The sequence below is a fragment of the Haemaphysalis longicornis genome, unplaced genomic scaffold, assembly GCF_048455015.1.
Source record: "Haemaphysalis longicornis isolate Haplotype H1 unplaced genomic scaffold, Haemaphysalis longicornis Haplotype H1 scaffold_148, whole genome shotgun sequence".
In the NCBI taxonomy this organism is placed as follows: domain Eukaryota; kingdom Metazoa; phylum Arthropoda; class Arachnida; order Ixodida; family Ixodidae; genus Haemaphysalis; species Haemaphysalis longicornis.
The window spans coordinates 474,348-498,084 of NW_027526254.1; the positions used below are offsets into that span (position 1 = coordinate 474,348).

At 46.1% G+C, this 23,737-nt stretch overlaps 1 protein-coding gene across 3 annotated transcripts; it reads right to left on the minus strand.

Moving 5' to 3' along the window:
• Positions 1–620: 620 nt before the first annotated feature.
• Positions 621–23,294, minus strand: LOC144165711 (caspase-2-like). 3 transcript variants are annotated; one of them, XM_077695510.1, is made up of 7 exons: positions 23,144–23,261; positions 20,758–20,912; positions 12,801–12,876; positions 10,383–10,553; positions 8,123–8,345; positions 4,296–4,388; positions 621–3,945 (listed from the first exon to the last, which is right to left on the minus strand). In XM_077695510.1, exons 3-7 carry the CDS (start codon positions 12,843–12,845, stop codon positions 3,575–3,577), a joined length of 903 nt encoding a protein of 300 aa, XP_077551636.1. In that variant the 5' UTR covers positions 12,846–12,876; positions 20,758–20,912; positions 23,144–23,261; the 3' UTR covers positions 621–3,574. The 3 variants fall into 3 exon arrangements, with proteins under 3 accessions (XP_077551636.1, XP_077551635.1, XP_077551637.1); XM_077695509.1 differs by lacking the exon at positions 20,758–20,912 and having other exon boundaries at positions 23,144–23,294; XM_077695511.1 differs by lacking the exons at positions 20,758–20,912; positions 23,144–23,261 and adding an exon at positions 17,153–20,745.
• Between the last annotated feature and the right edge of the window lie 443 nt (positions 23,295–23,737).

A 23,737-nucleotide genomic window follows, 5' to 3' on the forward strand; every position in this document is an offset into this window, starting at 1 on the left:
GGAGGAAAATGGCGGCGGAGTAGGAGAGAGTTACACTACACCACGGTGCCCTCCGACCTATTTGGCCGCGTTTTATAGAGGAGCTGTTAGAGGCTACGTTTTGAGGAGAAGTGCTTGCTTCGACAGGGTGTGTAGGAAAACCGCCGAGGAGAGAAAACTGAATCTTGTGCAACGCCAACTTTCTTTTGAAAGCTCTGCCGCTTTGGCTCAATTTAATGCAGGCGTTTTCATAAATATTTCTCCTCAGATACGCTTTTTACCCTTGTGCTATGTTGATTCTTTTCGATTTGATTTCATTTTAATGTTAGATGATTGACCCTGACGTTAGTTATGATTAGTTCATCATGACGTTTTATGCAATTACAACTTTCCCGTAATTGTCAATGCATGACTTTTTGTTAAATTGCTGCACATTGTATTTTTGTTTTTGGCATTCTTACCTCTTTTGTTAAAAAATTCTTCTTTGTATTTTACTTCTATTTCTGGGTATTTTTTCAATGAATAATCATTTGCCAGTGGGCTTTCATGTATCATGTATGTTTTAAGCCACGCAGCAGGGAGTAATCGGTTATATCGTTGTCAACGTATTATGAGGACAGTAACATATTAAAACACAAATCGCCGGGTTTTCATATTTTATTATTCTGAGTCAGATAAAGCAAACCACAAAACAGAGTACAAAGACATTTACGAAAGTAGGAGGTAATCCAACACACTTTTGAAGCAATTGACGTCTCTCATATCCAGGCTGCTGCTCAGGTTGCAGTTCCCCATCAGTGGAAAGCGGCCATTGTAGGCTCTGAACACACAGAATAAAGGTTGGCTCAGAAGAATGCCGCTTACAAGTGCGCTCTGGTAGAACAGTAGGTTTAGCTTTTATATAACCTTTACTTCAGATATTCAGCAAATAAATTAAGATTCTTGATCTGACCATTACCATCCTCTTTCATGCTTACTTTTTCTTTGAATGCTTATTGGGCGACGGGAATTATATCTTTCGAAGCACAGAGCGAGCAGCCAGCTTAACGCCCTACGTCTTGCTTACTTTGCTGTATTTGCACGAGAAACGTGGCAGAACACGCAATGACAGCTGCGAAGGACGGCAAATACTTGGTGAAAATATGCACGATATGAACCTGATAAAAACCTTATAAAACATTATTAAAACCTTATGCAGTCGCCGACTGATTTTGGAACCCTCGAGGAGCCGAGATAACGTCCGTGTAATCGGCAGCCCGAAAAAACGAATCCATGCAAAGAAGTCACTTTATTCGCTGAGCAGTGTTGAAACCTCGTCATTCTGTTTCTGCGAGGTGCTTCGTAGCCGTACCAACAGGCCAGCTTGCATAAAACGACAATTGATTGTTGAAGAGGTGATTCAAACTGTACAACTGACCATATGCGACTAAACGGTCACCGTAGCCACTGACGACTGACTGCCATCCTCCACGCGGGCAGCCGGACGTTGCACCAGCGTTGCCTGCTGTCGAGGACGTATGCGAGATCAGCTGACCATATGGGTGCAACAGATGTTTGAGGTTGCATGTAAACAAACTTAAAGCAATGCTGTTTGCTTACTCGGTAGCTGCTGACTTACCGTCGAAAGAAAAATTCCGGAAAATTGAAAAAGAAGGGCTTCAAACATACACCTTTTGTTCCTTCTATACATTGAGTCTATGGAGCCCGTGACGATACTATGGCAGAGGCCGGATACTCAGGCACCTTCGTCGGCGAGTGTAGCACCTTATCAACCCAAATACTCAAAACAAGTGCAGACTCTCGCCTTTTGTTTTCGGCATCTTGTCTCGTCAATTTATGTCGCGGCCATTTTAATCGTATTAAGAAGATTTTGCGCGACTAAACAATATTATTGCGTCGGCGAGGCGCGCCATTTTCACATGACGGGGCTGTCTTATCCGGGGTTAGCTCCCACGTGGATAAAAGAAAGGGCGGAATAATTTTAACCATCGCTGCCCGAACCTTGTCAAATATTTTTGCGTGCTTCTTAAGCGTCCCTGCCGGATATACCACCAATAACGTCCCTTCCGCTGGCAGAATGCCCTTCCACATTAAAACAATCCTCAAAATCATTGTCATTACCACCACGAGAAAGTTTGACCACACAGAAAATACCTTATCAGCGTTTTTATATTTATTTAGTAAGTTATACTAACTCTTTCTTAGCCTGAGAAGTAAGTCCAAGCGTGTTACACATGCAACATTTTAAATAGCAATCTTGATTCCGTTTTAAGAAAGACGAAGTTAGTTCAGCAATGTACTTATTTTTGATATCAACTATGCCCCAAAGAGTTTCGAAAATGGTCAGCTTCCGTAACACCTAGCATGTACTGCGCCTAAGGTGGCGGCACAGCTTTCCAGTCTCCATTTTTACCAAAAGAAATCCATGGGAGCTTGCACACAAGCGCAAGGTTTGGATTAACAAGTTGTTGGAGGTGATCCTTGACGGTTTTATTTTCGTACTACAATTTGTAAGCGCAGCTTATCATGTGTGGCAGATGCTTTGCATGCCGCGCGTCTCTAAGCACGGCTTCTTCTTCGGGCATGCGAACTATCCGCGGCCGGGCTGTGTGGAGCTAATCATCATCTAGAGCAGCTTGAACATTCAAGTGGCGGCGCTTCTCAGGTAGGGAGTGCAGGCGCAAAAATGGCGCGAGGACGAACGAACGATTAGCGTGCGCTATTACGTGTTGTTCTTTTTCGAGGAGGTTTTGCCATGATACGGCGAACGGTAGAGTTTTTTTGGGTGCTGCCAACGTTGGAAAACCAACCTAAGTGGGCATGAGTGTGCTCTCGAGGAACGCGGGCACCCCTAAGGCTACTTTTGTTTAATATTGGTTAATTGCCCTAGTATGGTATGCTTAGCTCGACGAAGGTGAGCTAGAAGAACGCGTGAACGAGCGCTCGGCATTCTCTTGCTATTTTTAAAAGTGCGGACACCATACAAAAACGATTTGCTCAACAGCTTCGCTGTTGATAAGTGCGGGTCTTCTTCCGGCCAGAAATTGTTCACAAAACGAACGATTCACCAAAGTACGGGAACGTCTTATCTTATGAGAACTCAATGTCGTCATGTAATCAAATCTGTATAAATGATTGCACACCAAAACTAGTTCCCCTTAAAACAGTTCTAAATTGCTAATGATGGTTCGCCAGGAGGGTTCGGAAAAGACTCAGGGCTACAGAAGCTACTAGGCCTGATGCAGCACACCGGACAATAGACGATTTTAGATAGCATGGCTTCGTGGTTATTATCGCGCAATGTGTGGCCTCCGACAGACTTGATTGTCTTGAAGTAATGGTAGCACACAAACCAATGCCACAACCTAAAATTACAAGTGTCAGAGATAGCACATAACACCCATCCATGACTCCAAATACAGCGAAACAAAGCACGTAAATATATCTCAGTGGGTTAATAACTGAAAGAAGCCTAATACTACCAATCCTTCACCCAATAAATTCGCTTGACCTTGTTTCTTGTGTGAGTACCAATTAAGTAGGGCGCCCACACGGAAAGTAAAAAGAAGCGGTCTGCAGAAACAGAAATTTTTGACTACGCATGATGACCCGGGTTAAAATAAAGTTCCTTCCGCCACCCAATTGTGGTGACACTTGGTGTCTGCTTGCTTCCATCATGAGCAGAACGATCCACAACATTCTGGCACACTCGCCGCATGAGACCATCCAGCGACAAGGTGCAAGCGTGCTCACTAAATACTTCGCTGACAGCCGACAGAAACCATGACCCGGTTCTTGCGTTTTTAAGAGAAACGTAGCCGGGACGCGTGGCGTAGGCGATGTACATATCCGAGCAACCGGTTTCGGGTTTGCGTTCTTGCCAGGAAGACGGTAAGCAGTGCTCGGGTCTCTCTTCCACGGTGCTTGCAGTCTCAGGCACATGGCAGCTTTTGTCGTCCCGAGGAGCTGCATAAATTTATGAATAACTACAATGGTTACAAATCCCGCCCTGATTCGTTGTGAATTCCGTGTTCAAGATATGTGATAGAATTTACGTTGTATCTGAATAATACCAACTTTCCGTATGTTGCATGCTTGCAGGATATTTTTCGAACAACCTTACAATGACAAAGTCAAAACCTGTTTTACCTGCGCATTGAAAAAATTGTTTTAAGGCCAACTCTCGTCTAAACGGATTGCGTACCAGCTTATCTAGGCTCTATAGGCTTCCACGCAACAGAATCAGCAATAACGGGCTCTGGTTTCTGAATGCCTAATTGGCGGAACGCGTGGCGATGGTGATGGTGAGTGCTCACGTGCTTCGCAGGAACGTGCTTCAGAGTGCTCGTGTGACACTTCATTTGCGCCAGGTGTTTCAAGCAGACCGTGGATTCCGTTGTCCCACATACCTGCACAAAGGAGCAGAACGAAATTAAGCTGTTCCGAAATAAGGTGCACACTGCAGTGTAGAAGTGCTCCGAAATATACCGAAAAGTAAACCCAAATTTTATCAATATCAATGAACCAGATATTGCATGCGCACTTAAGAAATATGGTACAAGTATTGCAAGCAATCGTACAGGTAAGCTAATTATTACAGGTTCTTATTTATTTCGTGTTCACCGCTTACTCAAACTCACGCGTCTCGATTAGCAACAACGCTCGCTGAAACTCCACTTTTCATGCGGCGCATATACTTCCGCACTTACACTCAACCTCGCCGCTAAAGCATGGTGCTTCGCTGTCACTCACAAGAGCTCAGTAGTCGCCACAGCCTCACTGCTCATGTGGATCTATGTGGGTTCCTAATTCAGTGTGAAGTCACGACTTATCTCGATTCATCCGGCGCGCAATTTACGGGAATTCAATCTCTTTGAGAGCAGAGAATTCATTATGTTGAGAAAGCAATCAGACTCACTGTTGAAGCTAAATCAGAACTCCTAATGACACAGCTCACAACGCTACACAGGGTATGTTGCGTAAGAATTGAGGGAGTGAGGTACAGTATTTATATTATCAAATTTTATATAGCTGCAGTGGGGCTGTAAAATCTCCCCACCAGATCATTCAATTGGACAAGGTTCGCTCCGGAATATCCACATGTGTGAGATACTTCCAGAGAAGCTCACAGCGATAAATCTTGATGGGGTTGGCCCACCGGAGAAATTCAAAAACAGGTTCTATGCAGCAGTATGCATTTCGTGCCGAATGCCAACCGAATGTTTCTTGAAGACGACATCAAATAACAATACTTAATTGACCAACGAATAGATCCCTTATATACGAATCTGGCTTCCATGAAACATGTTCTAGCTGTCAAGGAATCCCAGCAGAACACAAAAATTTACCAGCGTGGCCTACAGGCACGTCCAAAGCGTACAAGTTAAACTTGTATCCAAGCGTGTGTGTTCCGCTTACAGTTTCCACAAGAAGCAATTTTCCGGGCTGCCGTCGTCCACATTTCGGCTTTCCCGAATCCAACAAATTAAACGTTTTAATAGCCAGCTCCGTATACGTCAACGCGGGGCAATAAGTAGCGGGAAATTTCAAAATTTTGTTTTCGCAGAGCCGATCGATCCGCCAAGTTTTCAATGTTCGCAGATTCTTTGGCATTGTAAGTACAAATTGCATTGCGCCAGGTCAGTGTTTTTCACCTTGGAGTTACAGACAATAATTTCGGATATTGCGCGTGAAAACTGACAGATGTTACGCCGTATGAATTGGCGTTGTCGGTCAGTGGTAGCGCAGTATCAGACAAATAAACGGAAATATGAAAATCATTGCCCCCCTCAAAAAACACTACGTTCTTGCTTCGTAAATAGCGAACAGTGGTCGAAATGTAACTAAACATTCTAGCTCAGAATACGTACAACATTACATGTTCATCAATGATCAGAGGAGTGCTAAGGACAGACGCTGCATATCAAGCATTTTTTATATTGCTGCACAATTACTGAGGGGCATTGTATAGGTGCGCGCATAATCGCCCATATATGCGAGGGGATTCCAGGTGGTTAGGCCACTGCTCTCATTGCCTGCTGGTAAAGCTGGTGAGGCGACGCTGAATACCTGACCGGTCGGTTTCGACACATGCTACACAACTACTGTCGAGATAAAGGATACTTGCGGACTTGATTCTTGAAAACAAAACCTATTTTCTTCGTCCAAATACTAGCAAGGATTGGTGGAGCTTTCACGCCACGAAGTGACGCCTGTCATGAAGCTTCAACTAACACCCTCTTCCTATTCTTATGCAATCCGGCAAAAATCCCGCGTCTGCCATAAACCCCACCGTTAGCCTTCACTTCCTTCTGTGGTATGATACCTCGTTCTTCATCTCGGAGAATAGCAGGTTCTTGTTTCCACAGTACAGACGGTTTCCCTTCCGCCGTGTTACGTCGAGTTTGTGGAATACGACTCCTCTCGATATATTCAACAACACATGCAGCTGAAGTGGTAAATCCTGTCACATAATACGAATGATCTCTAGATGTTGTGTGCCAAACTTTTATCTATCGGGGCATAACATACCAAACATACGCTTACAAAAAATGCCTCAGCGGCGTACGGAATATTTCACACAAGCTAGAGCTCTGGTTTATGTCTGTGTACGTGTGTGTGTTACATGTCGCACTAATCGAAGTGTGCCTGCCGTTGCCGGTAAACGAACTTGGGTGGTTAAGAAACCGCACCGATTAGGAACCCCCAGTTTTAAATTTTTATGCATGCCAGAACTCTCGGATCGAAACTCGGCTTAAAAAATTTCAGCACACTAAATTGTGCCCGAGACAAACACGACACTTCGCCAAGAATCAAATCAACGAAGGTGATTATGGATCTGATTTATTAATACTTGTAAGTATTACGCAGAGTTTTCGTTAAGTGAAGCAGGTAGAAGGTAAAGTGCATGCACTGGTTAGTCCTAAGTCTTCGCATTTCATCAATGAGTGCTCTGCACACTGATCCTCTGTCTGCTTACTTGCTTCGAAGGGCCCTCAACCAAATATCATTTGCAGGTTTCTTTCTCGGTATAAGTCAAGGCCAGGTCACTCAGATGCGGTTCTTTCCTAGGCTTAGAAATAGATGACTGGGCATAGATCGGCCCGGCTAGTTGTTACTAGCCATGGTCGAGCTGGGGATTCATTTAGGTGCCCTTGCGCTGGACGCGGCCCTTAAACTCAGGCCCGTGCAGTGCTCTAGCCTAAACAGCTTTGAGGCCAACACTTTCCTTATTTTTCATGTAACCCTCAAAGTTTCTCGACCAAACGTGTCTTTCTTTTCACTGTCTGTCGCTTCTCCAGGACTATGACCACGTTTCTATCTCTTTATGTCTCTCCCATCAAAATACTGGTCTCAGTGCGCACATTTCTCTCGGCAACCCCCTTTTCCACTCACGTCCTCTCTAGCGGGATATTCTCCAATGAGAGCTTTTTATGGAGGATGCGGTTTCTCTTCGAAGGCAAGTTTTGTCGTCGAAGCGTTATCCCGGAAAGAGGCCTTTACCTTCCCGAAAACTGGCTCTTGTTTACCCACCGTCTTCTAGGTATTATGGTTCTCTCATGCATTTTATTTCTTGATCTTTGTATACATACCCAAGAATATACGTACATATATCTATATAGATGTCTGTATGTAAATGTATAAATATACAAACGCTGGTATGCACTCGCTTTGGTCTTTGTGTATCAGGGCGCGTTTCGGCGAGTGCCGTTTTTGGTTTATAACAAGCATACAATTTAAAGAGTTGGAAAAATGACAGTTCGAAATATCTTTATAGTCATTAAGAAGTTGGTGTGTGTGCGTGTGTACGCTTGCTGGGTGGGTGTGTCGGTGGGCGTATGGGTGGGTGGATGTGGGTGTGTGGTCGGGCGCGCGTACACGCGTGTGGGAGTTTGGAAGCTGTTGCCTTGGCTTCCGTGGCGTACGCGCGTGTGTATATGCAAGGATTTAGTTTGTACAAATGCTTATAAAAATGTGTGCCGCGAGGTCTCAAGCAAAGAACAGCAATTTTTACCTCTGAAGAGTTTTACAATTGTTAAAAGGCACAAACGTTACACAATCGTGGAAGCTTCTCCCAGAACCAAAGAAAACTCAACCAGAAATAATTTGAAGTAATAATAACAAATCCGGATGTTGGACTTACACCCACGGCATCCCTGAATGAAGAAAAGTTTGGGCTTCCCTCGAAGGTTCGGGCAGTTCTCATTATCGAACAGTTGGTAGACGTCACGATCCAGATGAAGCTCTTCACCATCGCTGCCATATAGAACACCTTCCTTACCGTTGGACATGAGTATGACCACCAGGCATTCGGCGTCCTTCTGAGTTTCAGCCTTTTGGAAGCGCCGAAGCAGATCTTTTGTTTCCTGCGTGGAGGGCAATGAGGGCGGTAAAAAGGTTCAGGATACAGATGCTCTCGGGTATGTGATCTTTGAATATGAACATAATTTTCGTTCTGCGGCTACTTCACCCCGTTGTCATTCGCTGCATATCAAGCCACTTTTACTCTGTAAGTATTGAAGTGTCCTGAAATTTGGGGGCGTTTCAAATTAAAGACACATAATTTTGGACGACAGGGGGCTGTAAAAAAGGTCAATTTGATTACCAGTCAGAGTGAAAAAAGTATCCGGGTTGTCAGGAGGACGGAAGACACGGGAGAGTGATGTAGATAAAAAATACAGGAGAACGAACTGAAAGCAATTTCTCACCTGAGCTCTATCCAGCATTCTGGAGAGTGTTTACCGTCATCTCCTAGGTTATGAGTGATGACATCTACCCGAATTGTTTGTTACGGCATACGTTCAAACAGTATTAACCGTAACACACTTGAGTACGTATTATGTGCACTCATACAACCGACATGCGTTTATACATACACACATACATGCATGCATACATACCTGCTAAAACATACGTAAATAAATACATGCAAACGAAGAGGCTTTGGAAATTTCACCACCATCATCCTCAGCAATACCAACATCATAATCAGCCTGTCTACGTGACTGAAGGGCAAAAGCCTCTCCCATGAACCTCCAATTATCCCGTTCCTGTGCTAATTGCGACCAATATATCTCCCCAAACTTCTTTATCTCATCTACCCACCTAAATTTCTGCCACCGCCTGCCACGCCTGCCTTGTCTAGGGATCCACACTGTTACCCTTAATGACCAACGGTTATGTTGCATTCGCATTGCATGAATGCCCAAAGCCATTTCTTCTTGATTTGTACTAATATGTCCTTAACACGCGTTTGTTCCCTGACCAGCTCTGCTCTCTTCTTATCCCTTAACGTTACACCTATCATCTTCCGTTGTGTTGCTCGCTGAGTCGTCCAGAAATTAAGTTGAACGCTTTCATTGAGCCTCCAAGTTTCTGCTCCGTAGGTTGGTACCGGTATGACGCCGATGTCATCTATTTTCTTCTTCGGGGACAATGGTAGTCTGCCATTCATTATCTAAGAATGCCTGCCGAATATAATGCACCCCATTGTTATCATTCTAATCATCTCTTCCCCGTGGTTGGGATGCGGTGTCACTACTTTGCCTAAGTAGATATACTCGCGATGTAGACATATTGGAAAGATCAAGCTTTTGAAAAGCTTTAAAAAACGCTGGGCCAAAAAAATTACGTGCGGATTGGCTGATCAGTCGGCAGAATACCGCTGGAAAGCCGCCACACTTCAGCTTACAAAGGCGTTATTGAATACACTACCGTAAGTGCGTTCAGCTTTCAGAAAATGTAACACTTTGTTTGCGTTGACAGCATTCACACAAAATTCAGCGTGCGTGCAAACTTGTTAGCGACTAGCCCCTATATAATTAAACCAATCACCCAAAGCGATCCATCAGTCGAAAGAGTATTAATAATTTTCACTGACCTAAATAATTTAGTTGATTAACGGTTTTATAAAGCGCTGTTGAACACAGCTATGCAGTCATAGCCAACTCTCGGAGAGCTGGATTCGAGTTTCAAGGGACATTGACGCTTCGGTGGCCCACGATGTGTGCGCGAAAGTATTGTCATCTCTACTCCAGTGTGTGTTCTCTTCTTATCGTTATTTTAATGAAGAAGTTTGGCGAATCACCGTTTTTAGGGTTAGTTCCCAATAATCCTTTACTTTTTCTAAGACGCAGTTTAATACTGGCCATCCAACGCCAAAGTTATTGCACAACAAGCTGAGGATTCCGTTAGGCGTATTTAAATGTCAAAGCGGAACAATAAGCATAGGGGGAAGGCCCCGCATGCATCCTTCGACCCCGCAAACTGCACCGCTAACATTTCGGCTGGCGTGAAAGCAGCGAACAAAGGTGCCGCCATTGCTGAAGCGTCAGGGGTGATATGTTGTGGGTATAAGATGAAAGTGCTTTCATACAAAAACATAGCCTATATGAACCTCTTACTTTGGCTGATAGGTTTGACGCGGTGGAGACGTTGAAGTGCAACTGACGGAATAGGGCGGCCATACGATCTACGTCAAGCTCGGATCCCTTCCGGCTCATTGAATGGTCGTCGAAATGCGCGTTGTTGACAATGATACAACTACCACGTGGGTTCCGTGTCATGCTATATATCTGCAAAGAGGCAAAAAGAATTTGAAGTTAGCGCAAATACATTGGTTCATATCATGATGCGGGTAAAAGTGCTTACAATAGCACAATAATACGTTTGTATCATCGCGTATGATAACGGCATATACGGCCGACAATTAAACACTTATGCACTCGATTTACTAAGGAACGCTTGGATGTGTTAGAAGTAATTTGATTTGTGTGGTGCCCCTTTCCTTTATTTGAAAGGAATCTTGATTCTTTATTTGTAGACGAACTTTGCGTGCTGTTGGTCATGGGGATTCAACGGGTAGTGCGGTTTGCAAACGGAGTGGGAACTTTCCCACGTACCTTCGGAGAACTTGTCCCGGGAATGTTTTGCCCAAAATACCTCGTGTGACAGAGACCGCTATGAGCAGGTACACCAACAGTAATCTGCGGCCCGTGACCTTCTTTGCGGTTGAGAAAAGGAAGAGAAGGAAGAATAAACACTGCTGACGATCACATGGAACAGTGCAATATGTAAGAAAGAAGAAACGAGAAAAGCCTGGAGAACAGGTATGGCGCTTGGAGAAGGACTGTGCTGCGTAGGATTCCAATAATGCACGAACACCCACATGAATTAGTACTTATCCATGTCTTACTCTTCGCTTTCAAGAGGGGTGGAGGGCTTGGAAACTTCTGTAACAAGGGCTTAGTCTTTAATCAGCAAGTGTTCCTGCCAAAACCCTGCGCCACAAGCCTTCAACTACCATCCGATTGGCAACAGCATCCTTGATGCTTGGCCCAGTCACGTGAGCCCAAACATTTGTTTGTGCAACGGTTTAAAAGGCATATACCTGTGCCGATTGCTTTTCGTTTTGGGAGCCGTAGCTTTATGATTTACTGTAAAGGTTCTTTCTACATAAGGCACTGCTTTGCATCGTCACTGGACGCCATTACGCCTCGTTTTTTTTGCCATGTGCCTAACATACTCAAGAAGCACCTCTACCCCTTGGATATTTTTATTTGTCTTCGTTTTTAAAACAAAATCGAGATGTTTTCAGCTGTTTGGAGCGAATACTCTACTACATCATGCCTCGAAAGGTAAACCAGATCATCGCAATGTCCTTAATCCGGAGGAGCGCATCTGTGGCAGGTTAGACGTCACGCCACGTGATTGGCTGTGGAGAGGCATTACTGCTGCGCTAACCCGAAGCTCAGTCACTATGAAACCTTGAAACTAGGTGAGGTTTTGTGGCTGTTTTGGGGGTGCCTCTCCGCTGTATATCACCACGTCAAGTGGAGCGCCTGGTCTGTCCGTGCGTATGCTTCACCGCAAGCGACCACCTGATAGCAGTCATCTGGTGCGCAAAGGTACGGGACAGGCTCTGAAATTTCACGCAAACCCATTTACGGTTCTTAAGACTGTCTTCATCTTCATCAGCACTAAAGAAATGTAAACATACGCATCATCAAATTTTATTAAAACATAACTGTCTTGAAACACTCTATCCATAGTCTGCAAAACCATGCCTAATTCACCTTTCAGTCGTGATGAAGTTTGGTAGTGTTAACGTGACGTTTTTTACCAGCAGGGCTGCTGAAGCTACTACATCCGACGTATAGCGTTACCAGAAAAACACCAAGAAGAAATACCGAGCACGCGTGCGCGCGAGCCTCGTAAGCAGATCTTGGCAACGGTTAGCTCGGCCATCGAGCACGCTCAGCCAAGCGTTGTTGACGTGACCTCTCCCGTGTTGTTCTCATCAATTCACGTGCGTTCGCACCTGAAGTGAGGAGCACTGACTCCGAGTTTGTGCTACAGGCGCAAAGACCGCGAAACCGATTGGCGCGGGTTGTAGTGCGTCCTGACGCGGGGAACTTTGCGGGAGATGTGGAAGCCTGCGGACAAAACTATCCATGCGTGCCATTCAAGGAGAGCTTTCAAAAGCAAGTTCAGAAACCCGTGTGAGGCGCAACAGTTAGTTATCCGACGAAGGAAGAGGAGCCGAAAGCTGTGCTTTTTCGCCAGTCTTGCGCCAGAAGCGCAAGCTGCGACAAGTTTTTTTTTTTTTTTTAAGACAGTAATGGAGACAAACAACGTCGTACGATGCCTTATGAGTTCTTTTACCCAGTATCGCGCAAACAACAAACAACATTGATGTGTAAATAACGTGTGGCTTGGAATTTCGACCCTGTATTCTTATATAATCATTGTTCGAGGGAACTCCACAAACCGTTTTTCCAAGTGGCTGCTTCAAAGCACAAGAACGAGAACATCTGCCTCACCTCGGGCCCGATCTTCAACTCGTTGGCCGGAACGACTCGCAGCATCTTAGAGCTTCTTCCGCTGGGGATCTGAAGGCTGAATTTGAAGCGACAAACATATTTTCAGTCGGTCAATACTCTTTAGCCGCAATAAAAAACACTTTTCAAGCCCTCTGTTAAAGATTGAGAAAGGCTCTCAGAGAGCACCATGACTGGAATCACGAACTGGTGTGTGATCTTTGTCACTATGAAAAACACTTTATGGGTAATATTACTTATACTACTGCTGATGAAAGGTGATCTGGTTGCCGATGTGCGCTGCCTGTAAATTAGGAGTATCTAAAGAAACTCGGTCCATACGTGCTAGAGGGCAGTTCTGGAAGTTAATATTTTTGGTGCGAGATTTGTACTAGGATCCTGTGGCTTCCCCTGTGACCCACAAGGCTGAAAGGTGTGATCCGAAGCTAAAGAACGAAAAAATTGATTGCGTCTTCTACAGATCTACTGGCGGAAAGTTTCCAAAGGACGTATATATGATGCGTTTATCTACGCCGTTTCTCCAAAATGCTGCATTTCTTAGAATAAGGCCTCCCAATGCGTACTATGGCAATGTTTTATATTTTGACACAGGTGAACGTGTAGATTTTACACATGCGACAACAATAGAGTTGCCGGTCGGCTTGGTTCTCTTGTGGCTCTTCCAATACTGTCACAATCGTTCTTATGATCTCTTGTGCTTTATTGCACTGCCCGTAAACGCAACGAATGCTCGATTGGTCAGCTTCACACTAAGGAACAACTTATAATGGTTCAAAGGCCAACAGTACTGCGAAAAACAATAAAATCAACGCAAAACACAAAGGCGTAACCTCACCATTCCGCTACAATTTGCTTCAGTAAGACAAAATACGCACCTAATAATATCAATATCAGATGCAATTTTCATCGAAACTTTCATGTGTCTAAGGCACCCCCCAACTTGTACTCCCTTTCGGGAACGCCGTGGAAATTGTGGGGATCGCGACTTTCACGCGAACCCCTTTCTGGCTAGCTTCCAATCGCGGCTGGCGTTGCACAATGCGCCTCGCTCACGCGACGGGAGCCATACGGGAGGGCGCCAGCGACCGCAGAGTTCGTTGTCGCAAGGGTGGAGGCGTTGACCCTTTTCCCCTCTGCCTTACCCGGGAACCAGTTCTTCCTCTGCACTAGCGCCAAGGTTCGGCGAGGTCTGGTGGGTTGTCCCATGACGAGAGGACTCGCTCTTGTCTTGGGGATGCGGGAACGCACGGACGTTTCGCCGCGCTGGTCCGGACCTGGGGATCGCGCCACAATGGGACGCGTCCGGACGAGCTGGGAGACTGCAACCGCGCTCGCACGCGCAGCGCCCCGCTGCTCTGGTAACCATCGGTGAGTCGACCGATCTCGATTTCTAGCGTTGTTTAATGCCTCGCTCCCAGTGTTACCGGTATGGCTTACGATTTGTCTGTATGCAGTATATTTGATTTGCATAACACCAATGGCAGCAATAAATGCTGCCATTGGTGTTATGCCCTCTCCACCTCCTTCCTTTGATCGCGATACCGCTGATCGCGATAGGCGCCGTTCGCTCACAAGCTGCTTGTGTTGCAGCTAGCGTGTAGGACCCTAAACAAAGCATATGTCTCCGTAACGGCTGCACGTACGGGCACGTTCTGGATTTATTTCGTCTCATCTGTTTTATTTTGTTGTGTTTTTGGATGCGGGTCGTTTGCCGAAGCGAATGAACCGAAGGCTTTCACACCCGGTCCTCCCGGAGAAGATGCGACCTTGGGAACAATTGGAGGGCGGCACGGTGTGCTCCCTCTCTTTTAATTGTTGGTAGCCTCGCGCAAAAGGAAGGAATCTATCCCACCTCAAGAAAGACTGTTGCTTTGAATCATCGCCGCTCGAAAAGCTGTTTTCCGCAGCGTAGCTGTTTTTGTTGTCGCGCCACGCGGGTGACGGGACTGAAGGGGTGCCTCATCCCTCCCTGTTTTGCACTAACGGGGAGAATTACGCGGGGAAAACTTTGTGCCCGCTAATTGTTCGTCGCACGAGCGCACTTGTTAGGCTCGTGAGACCGAGCTCTGTCCACGTGAACTAACCGCCAGTGTGTTGAAACGTATTTCAGCATTTCTACGTAAGGGGTGTTCATGTGTGTGAGGATAGGGCTGTTATTGGGAGCAAATACTGTTTCCGCGTTCATGTGTATGAATGAAGTGTTACTGATACGAGCAAATACTGCTTCCACATTTGTGTCGTGAAGCATCGTGCAGGGTGGTCGATACGATCGTGAGTTATTTTTTCCCTGTAAACTACAGGGTCAAGACAGGTTCTAGCTCTGTTGACATTTCCAGAGCAGTTGCATTGCTGTAAAGCTTAGCTGAACCATGGGATTGTGTCACGCTATTGATGCAATCGAGTTTGTATTCTCCCTACCCTGCACGCTGCAGGGTTAGCACAATTTGACGTGCTTTGTTGACGTTAACCAGCCGGTATTTATGCCGAAGCCGTGGCAATTGTGATATTCGACATCGAAACACCTGATCGATGGGATCAAATGGCTACTGCAGCCTGTTTTTCCTGCGAACACATTGTAGGGTTTGGACAAATTATTGGGCTTTGTTTATATTAACAGAGCGATGAAATGGTGACAACTTGGCAATAGTTTTCTGGATCGCACCACAAATGCGGTGCGATCGGAAAGCTATTTTTCTGTCGTACGCTGAAGGCGCGGGGAGTTTCTTTGTGCAGCTGAACCACCTAGGCTTAAACCACATGATGGAGCGTGTTTATGCTGCTGACTACTGCTCCGGACGACGGGTCGTCTGCAGCTGGCGAGCTTGCTGAAGCGGTGCTGTATGCCACCGCCAGCCTAGCCGAGGGAGTCTGCAGTCTCTGGTCGCTTTGCGGCCATGGGCCATCACGGATGCACCGCCACTTGAGCAATGCTTGCTTGGGCTGGTTGGTGCGATTCCTCCCGGATCTACCTCCCTGCAGACATCAGCGGGTGATGACCAGGCCTGCTGGTACATTACAAGCGGTGGCATTGGACGAGCGGAAGCCGGCCAGGGAACTCGGTGTAGTGACTAACGATTTATTCGACGAACAACCTTTCCATCACCTCTAGTCCTGTAATCAGCTCTCGCCGGTGTACGCAAGGAATTTAGAAGGAAAGGATGTGGGGATCGCGACTTTCACGCAAACGCCGACGAGAGCAATACGGGAGGGCGCCAGCGACCGGAGGGTTCGTTGTCGCCAGGGTGGAGGCGTTGACTCTTTTCCCCTCTGCCTTACCAGAGAACCAGTTTTTCCTCTGCACTAGCACCACGGTTCGGCGAGGTCTGGTGGGTTGTCGCATGACGAGAGGACGCGCTCTTGTCTTGGGGATGCGGTAGCGCGCGGACGTTTCGGCGCGCTGGTCCGGACCTGGGGAACGTGCCACAATGGGACGCGTCCGGGCGAGCTGGAAGACTGCAACTGCGCTTGCACAAGCAGCGCCGCGCTGCTCTGGAATCCATCGGTGAGTCGAACCATCTCGATCTTTAGCGTTACTTAATGTCTCGCTCCAAGTGTTACCATTATGGCCTACGATTAGTCTGTATGCAATATATTTCTTTTGCACTTTGCAACAAATGCTGCCATTTGTGTTTTGCCCTCTCCGCCTCCTGCCTTTGTCTGCCTGCGCAAACAACGGACCCGTCCGCAGCCGGCGCTAGCAAGGCATGTTTGCTGAGCGCGGATGGCTGCGGGGTGGGAAATAACTAGTGTGTGAAATGTATAAACCCACAAACTACAAGAAGTTCGCTTTGCGATCATGCACCAGGCTGGAGAATGAAAGATACATTGTCGTCGAAAGCTAGCAAAAGGGAACTGCGGAGAGAATGAAATAGTTAGCACCAACAGCGGCCACACTCTTCCACCCGTTTCTTAAAGCCGCCCCTCGTGGCGATTTCTCGATTTGAACGTTCAATTAACCAGCTGAGAAAGGATAACGGTCAGTATATGAATACATAAGAAGGAAGCACTTTGGCAACTTTGAATACTTCACTCGTTTCATTAAAATAGGCCAAACCAAATTATAAAACATGGAGGAAGCAGCAGCCAAACTGAACGGTTGGCAGGGCCTAGCCCCTCATCAGAGGTTTCCTTGAGAATTCTATCATGAGCCGGAGACAATTTATTTAGTATTGCAAATACGTGTACACTTTCTAGTCCTAGCTGAGTCGTCTGGTGGAGACTGTGCATGCTCATAGAAAGAGCATTTTAATTGGTGCAGTCGACAGCCTCTCCAGTTGTAAAGACCAGGAGTTGGTGAGCCAGTTTGAAAAGATATCAGCTTGCAAAGTGCTCACCGGACACTTCAATGGAGACCTTGAGGTAATCCTGTCAGCCCGCTGAACGACAGTGCGACAATAGCTGCGAGCTAGCCGAGCTAGTCAGAAGTCAGCTCACCGTCAATTTGTTGGCCCCTGATCAGAATCTCCTGCGTAATTAATCCCTGCATCCTGCGAAAGCGGACCACGCCTGGGACCGCTGGGAAACAGATACTTCAGGCCACAAGGTGAGGCAATCATTACGAACAACAAGAATTCAGGGCAGTATATTCTTTTATTTTTGCATTCCGGATAAATAAGACATCTGATGAACACTGTTTAAGGACCCCTCAGGTAATGCATTAAAATTAGGCACTTCATTGTGAAATGGAGCAGGGTGTTTATGCTGCTGAGACAGCACGCTTTAGCAACAGTTCAGCAGTGTGCGTTCGTAGACGAGATGAAGCTATATCAAGCGAACGTTCGTATCACTGAAGCAGAGTTAGCGTTGGAAGGCTTTAAAGTGAAGGTTTGAGTAGTACTAACAATGAAACTGCGTCACCTATTGTACAACGAGCTGGAGTGACCTGAATGTGACAGTAGGGTGAGGTGCTCTCGTATGAAAGGTAGGTTAACGTAAACGAGTGTCGTACACTTTTCTCTAAAACAGGAACCAGAGCTCGTTCGTTGCTCTTCCCAAACTTTGAAGCAAGTTCCCGTTACAAGTTTCTGGAACACGAAAGAAGCGTATTCCATTTACATTTCGAGCATTGCAGCGCGTCGCTACATTAGCGTTATATTTGGGTGTTTTAATTAATATTTATCCAGGAAAATAGGAGAGAGCGAAATGAAGTGAGCCTTTTGAAAACTGGTGAAGCTTGTACTAGTGGCGTAAGGCTGGTCAAACAGCAGAGCTGGGGTTTGCATAGCTTCTCCCGACACTGACAGCGGATCCCATGACAGAGGCAGCAGTCAGACCTCAGAAGAGCGAAGGTATTTTTGACGGCACTGTGAAGTAAAGACCATTAATGTATGTACAGTGCTTTATTCTGTAGCGACTGTCATCATCCTTTCGCCATCGTCTTCCGACGGCACAGCTGAGTAGGGCAAATCTTACATCGCGTCGTCACCCTGGTTGGCCACCCTTTCTTTGTCAGGTGGTCCCGTAGTGACCACGTGGCAGACCCGTGCCGCGTGGTCACTACGCGACGACTACGAGGAATGCGGGAGGTCTTTTTCATGGCATAAGCCCACGCGCGAACCTGGATAATGCCGGGCAGTCGCCGTAAGGCATGTGCTAACGTTCCCTCGGGGTTTGTGTTTGTTGCTTAGCCCACTGCGCGAAGGTCGTGTCCGGAGCTTCGGGCCAGGGACGCCGGGCCGTCAGCGCGCGCACGCCCTCACGTGCGCTAGGGGTTTTTTGTCTTCTCCGGACAGATTTATTTGGGCTTAAATAGCCCAGTGCTTAAACCTCACATTGAACTACGTATCGTAAACGAATATGAGCATCGCCTGCAGCAGATTATCTTGATATAAAAAGAGTCAAAAGAAACGCTCTTAAACGGCTTTTTTTCGGGGAGCACTGCACATACTCCAGATCTGCCTAACTGAAATTTTGGTGCTCGTCTGTTGCAATTACCACACATATGAAACTTTCCACTTCAGTCTTCGTATGGGCAGTCAGGATTCTAAGCCTCAGGTGTGCAAATAGAAAGTTGCTCACTTGACCGAACAGAATTATATTTCTTGCACAAGAAACCGCATAGAAACATATGTATAGGCGTTTAATGTTCAATATTACCGTATGAGTAGGAAAACAAATGTCCACAATATATATCGACAACTTATTAGTCCCGTGTTCGTACTCAGCAAGAGTTTCATCTCGCCGTTTGAGTCTGACAGACGAACCCATTTCCTTTGTCAACACTTCCTTGCGAATGTTGATGCGCCGTTCCAACGAAGCGCTTGAAGGTACTGCCGTGTTATACTTGAAGAAACGTTGATTCAACCCCTTGAAGTTCTTCATCTGCGGCAGCAAATAGCGAAGTGGCACCAGCATGTAACACGACAGCTCATCCCATTCTGTGCCTCGGCTGGAAGGGTTCGGTGCCCGAATGCACAGAAATCTTCTGACGCGTACGAGGCAGCAAAACGCTGGCTGCTTTGGTAACCACTTCTAGCGCTGTCATTACGTTGATATTTCTAGAATACGATGCTGGAAACTTTATGCCTTGTTTACAGACGCTGTGGGTACGACACTGCAGAGCCAGGTGTCCGTTGACAGACAGCAGAACCGTCTCGTACGGCACCCTCGACTGGCTCGGATGACTGCAGAGAACACGGGTTCGATGAGGCCCTTGATTCCACCTGTGCCAGTTTCTCTTCTGTGATGGGGCCTTCGGTGAGTGCAGATGGTGCATCCAAGTGTAATCCTGCTCTGCTGACGCGGCTAAGCTAGACCGTCATCCACGTTTTTGTGTTTGTGATTGTACAAAAGAAGAGATCATAACGAAAGACGAATAAAACTGCCCCGAAGCACTGTCTTATTGGCGACTGCTACCGCCCTAGCAACGAGGCCACGCGCATCCGGTGGCGTAATTCCGACAGGCTGCTGCCCGCTGCATAGGTAATCTCCTGCCTTTGACTTTCGAGGAAGGATGCCGCATGGAAGGACGGACAGATTGTTCAGCTTATAGAAAAGATGGGATAACGCTTATAGAAGCGTTATTAACGTTAAGCTTCACATTGCTGACAAAATGTCGGTCGCTTTAGTGTGCCGCTTTATGTTCGTGTCACAAACATGCCCCGCGCGACGGAATAAATTATGCCTTGGAACCTAAACGGAAGCGGAGAGAATACTATAATTACCGCCACCGGCGGCGACAGATTTGAGCCAGACTGTGGACAAATCACGCCACGGTGACTGTTCACGCAGTCCGTTCCAGGAAGCAGCCAGGCATGGGCAGAAAAGAAGGGACCTTGTACACCAATGAACACCTCACTCTCTCTTCTCAATAAGCGAAACAAACGTAGAAAACTTGGTAGAGGCGCCCGCCAAAAGCGTATTCCAGCGCATTCGACTCCCATAATCAGAGGGTTCTCTGCAGTACACCGGCGATTGCCACAGACACCACAATCGTTATTTGAAATGGGTTTACAGTTTCGTTTCCTTGTTGAGTAGTCGCTTGGAGGTACAGGCGTCTGGTAATCGTCACAACGTGCTCTCAAGACCATCCCAGATTAGAGTACGAGTTTCAACTCCTCAGAAACACTTGCAGAAGCAAGGCTGTAACGGGGCGTAGCGACTTTGTAGAATAATTCCACAAAGTAAACCAAACAAATTGCCACAGCAATAGTGAATCTACAGAACAAACGTTGCAATTAAGCCTTACGCCGACGAAGAAGCAGCAATATCATATTCCAGTAGTTTTGCCCTAAGACGCCCAGCGCATGCGTCAGGCGAACCAGGCATACAGCATAGAGCTCAGCATTCGTTTTACAAAAACTACAAAACAAGTATCGAAACCACCTTATGGGTGATTTGGGCTGTAATTAGGGTGACCCCCCATTTACCACCATGTGTTCCTAGTAAAGAAAACATTTGCAGAATATGTTTGAAGACAGGCAGCAATCGTTCCACGTGCCGAGCGCATGCGTCAGGCTGCGCAGGATTCAGCAGAAGCAGCCATAGCCCTTTCAGTCATCGTGTCTCCATATCGAGACGCGACTTTTTTCGTCGTTTTGGTCGTGAAAATGAATAGAGTTGATGCTGAAGAGCGGTGCGGCTGATGTTCGAAACCTGCGGAAGTGAAAGGTGGCACCATGTGATGTGGAATGGCGGAACCGGAATCATAAACAACGTATCAAAATGGACGCCACCATGTTTTTTGGGAGTTCTGGTGTGTTGCGGCGGAACCGCACTGATAATCATCGTATCAAAATAGACGCCCCCAAGGTTTGTGGGAGTTCCGGTGTTTTGGCGTCCGATGTTCTCTTTTACTGCTGTGTAAATTATGTATAAAGGCTAAAAACACCTCTTTCATGCGCAGAAATTCTCATTTCTCCTTCTTGTTTGTAAACTGCCTTAGGATAGTTATTTTTAATGGACAAAAGAAGGATTGAGTAATGGTGCCTCCGTATGAGGACGCGCCGCCATTTGCGTAATAAGTATTCTAGAGAGACTGAACTTTTTTTCTTACCTCTAGACACTTGACACTGCAAAACCTCCAAGTATAAAATTTTTCTGCAGTGAATATAATAATTCGTGACTGAAAGGAATAGAAACCGAGTGCCAGCGACAAGCCCTCCGAGACGACGATAAACATTTTATACCCTCCCCCATCAGGATTTGCAATGGTTTACAACAACTTTACTGGACATCCGATTTCCATAGGTGGGATGGCGACCATTTTTTAGGCTCCTTTGCAGATAGTCTCCAGGCCACTTTCAATATGTAAGTGTTCTATATTTCGCTTCAGGCTACTCACAATTGCCTCTCTCGCCCAAACGTCTTGGCTCTTAGTGGGAGGCTCTATTAAACCACCTAAAACTAGTCAACCCGGCATTCCTAGGACCGCTTCTCCTACGAAAGCCTGAAAAAAAAACACCCAAAACACGATGCCACCCATACAACCTAGCATAACGCATTCACAACCAAGCACGGTCCGACAGCCGACACACAATTTTTTGTATTCGTTTTTCCAAAGCAGATTCAACTAAATCATTAGCAATAAAGGTGTTGACTGACATGACGAACATTCGTATTTTATTTATCGTGTGAGTCTCTCTTTAAAATTTTGGCCATATGGAAGTGATAACATTTCCTTCCTCGAAATGAACTGCGCTTGGCTATTTATCCCCGTGGGTGGTGAAGCCGGCGAAGCACAGACACGGTTTTTTACGTCCTCTGCTACGGGCGCTCATCGCCTTTTCGATATCAAAAAGCTAAAATAACTGCTTCTACCGTCTGCTTCATTTGATGTCTGTGTTGGTGGCGCAGGTTAGGTGTTTATGTTCCCCTTCAGGTCAGCCCTTGACGCTCATCGTTCAACTATACGAATAATTTAACAGAGAAGATTATGCTTATTGATCCATACTCTACGCTGTGCAAACGCAGGGATGCTTTTTTACCTTGATATTAATACCTTTTTATAAAGTCTATGCTACCATCAACCGATAAATTTCACAACCATTGTTGCAACTTACTTCTGCAAATCTATCATCTATGAAATCTATGTAGACACAAAATCTATGTAGACAGGGTCCTTGGCGAAAAATTGTTATAGGAAGATTACGGTGCCCACAACCAGAATACAGATACGACCGATTGAGTAAGCAAAATACTTAGTGTCTCTTGACTCCGGCACTCATTTTATGAAAAACGAACTCATCAAACTGTCCGTCACAACACGCCCGTGTGCAAGCATCCGCTTACAGCGGCTCATACCAGGTAATTTCGTAATATTGTTTTAAGTGCACCAACAAACTGACTCGCTGAAGTAAATATTTGATTAATGACACCTTACGAAATTTGTAACTACGTTATTTACAAAAACAGGGTAATGCAAAAATACCTGCTACTTTGGCTTAATCTATAAAAGAACAACCCACCGCCTCAGCAGAAAAGGCTGTCTTCTCGACGGTGGAGGAAAATACTATTTCCTCCACGAAAATACTATTTCTAAACGAAAATACTAAAGGAATACTAATTCTAAATACTAAACGAAAATACTATTTCAAAAAACTTGCTTCGCCTCGAGTGGGTCTTTTGTCGATGCAGTTATATACTCTGAAGCGAATAAACTGAATCTAGATCTGGGAATGCACAGAAAGCCGCAATACTCTTTGCCCAATAAAAACAGCCTACTTTTTCCGTATGGGCACAGAAATAACCACAAAACGGTTGTCCTGCTAAAGACACTAGTAGCAATAAATGCCTTGACAGCACTTCAAGCAGTTGCAGCCTACAGCCGGAACAAAAGTGGAAAGGGATAGAAAAGCCTAAGTACGAGGATTGGCACCCCGGCTCACCTTTTGGCTCTTTGGTAGCGCTCGGCTAATCGACGATCTAAATGTGCACAAAAAGGCTCCTATTGCAACGAGCGCCCTGTCCTGTAGACCGATCTCGGAGTACTGAAACGGAGAAAAAGACGCTCACAGGGCAAAACTCTCGACGGAAGCACCGCTATCACGGCGCCGATAGGCAGCCGACACCGGATGAACCGATAACGACCCAAAGGTCATCAGCTACTCACTGCGCTCTTCATGTTCAAAATGATGGCGAACGTTCAAATTACCTGCAGCGTTGGTGATCAGGCAGCAAAAAAAAACTAACTGTATTCGGAGACAAACATGGACAACATATTGTCGCCATACGAAAGCCGCGATATCTAGTGGTAATACGAGCAGCGTTGATGACCTTATGAGAGAAGAGAAGTATGTTATGCGGATACCTTCAACAGCAACTTCAGGCGAGTTAGCAGGATAGAAAATATTGACTAGGTTCACGCAGCTTCAGCAGCGATGAGGACAGAGTTGAAAGGGCGCGCGGGGGAATTCAGAGGAGTAACCAGCGGTGCGAACTAAAAAACCGCAAATCTACTAAAACACGCCGTGGATGGTGTG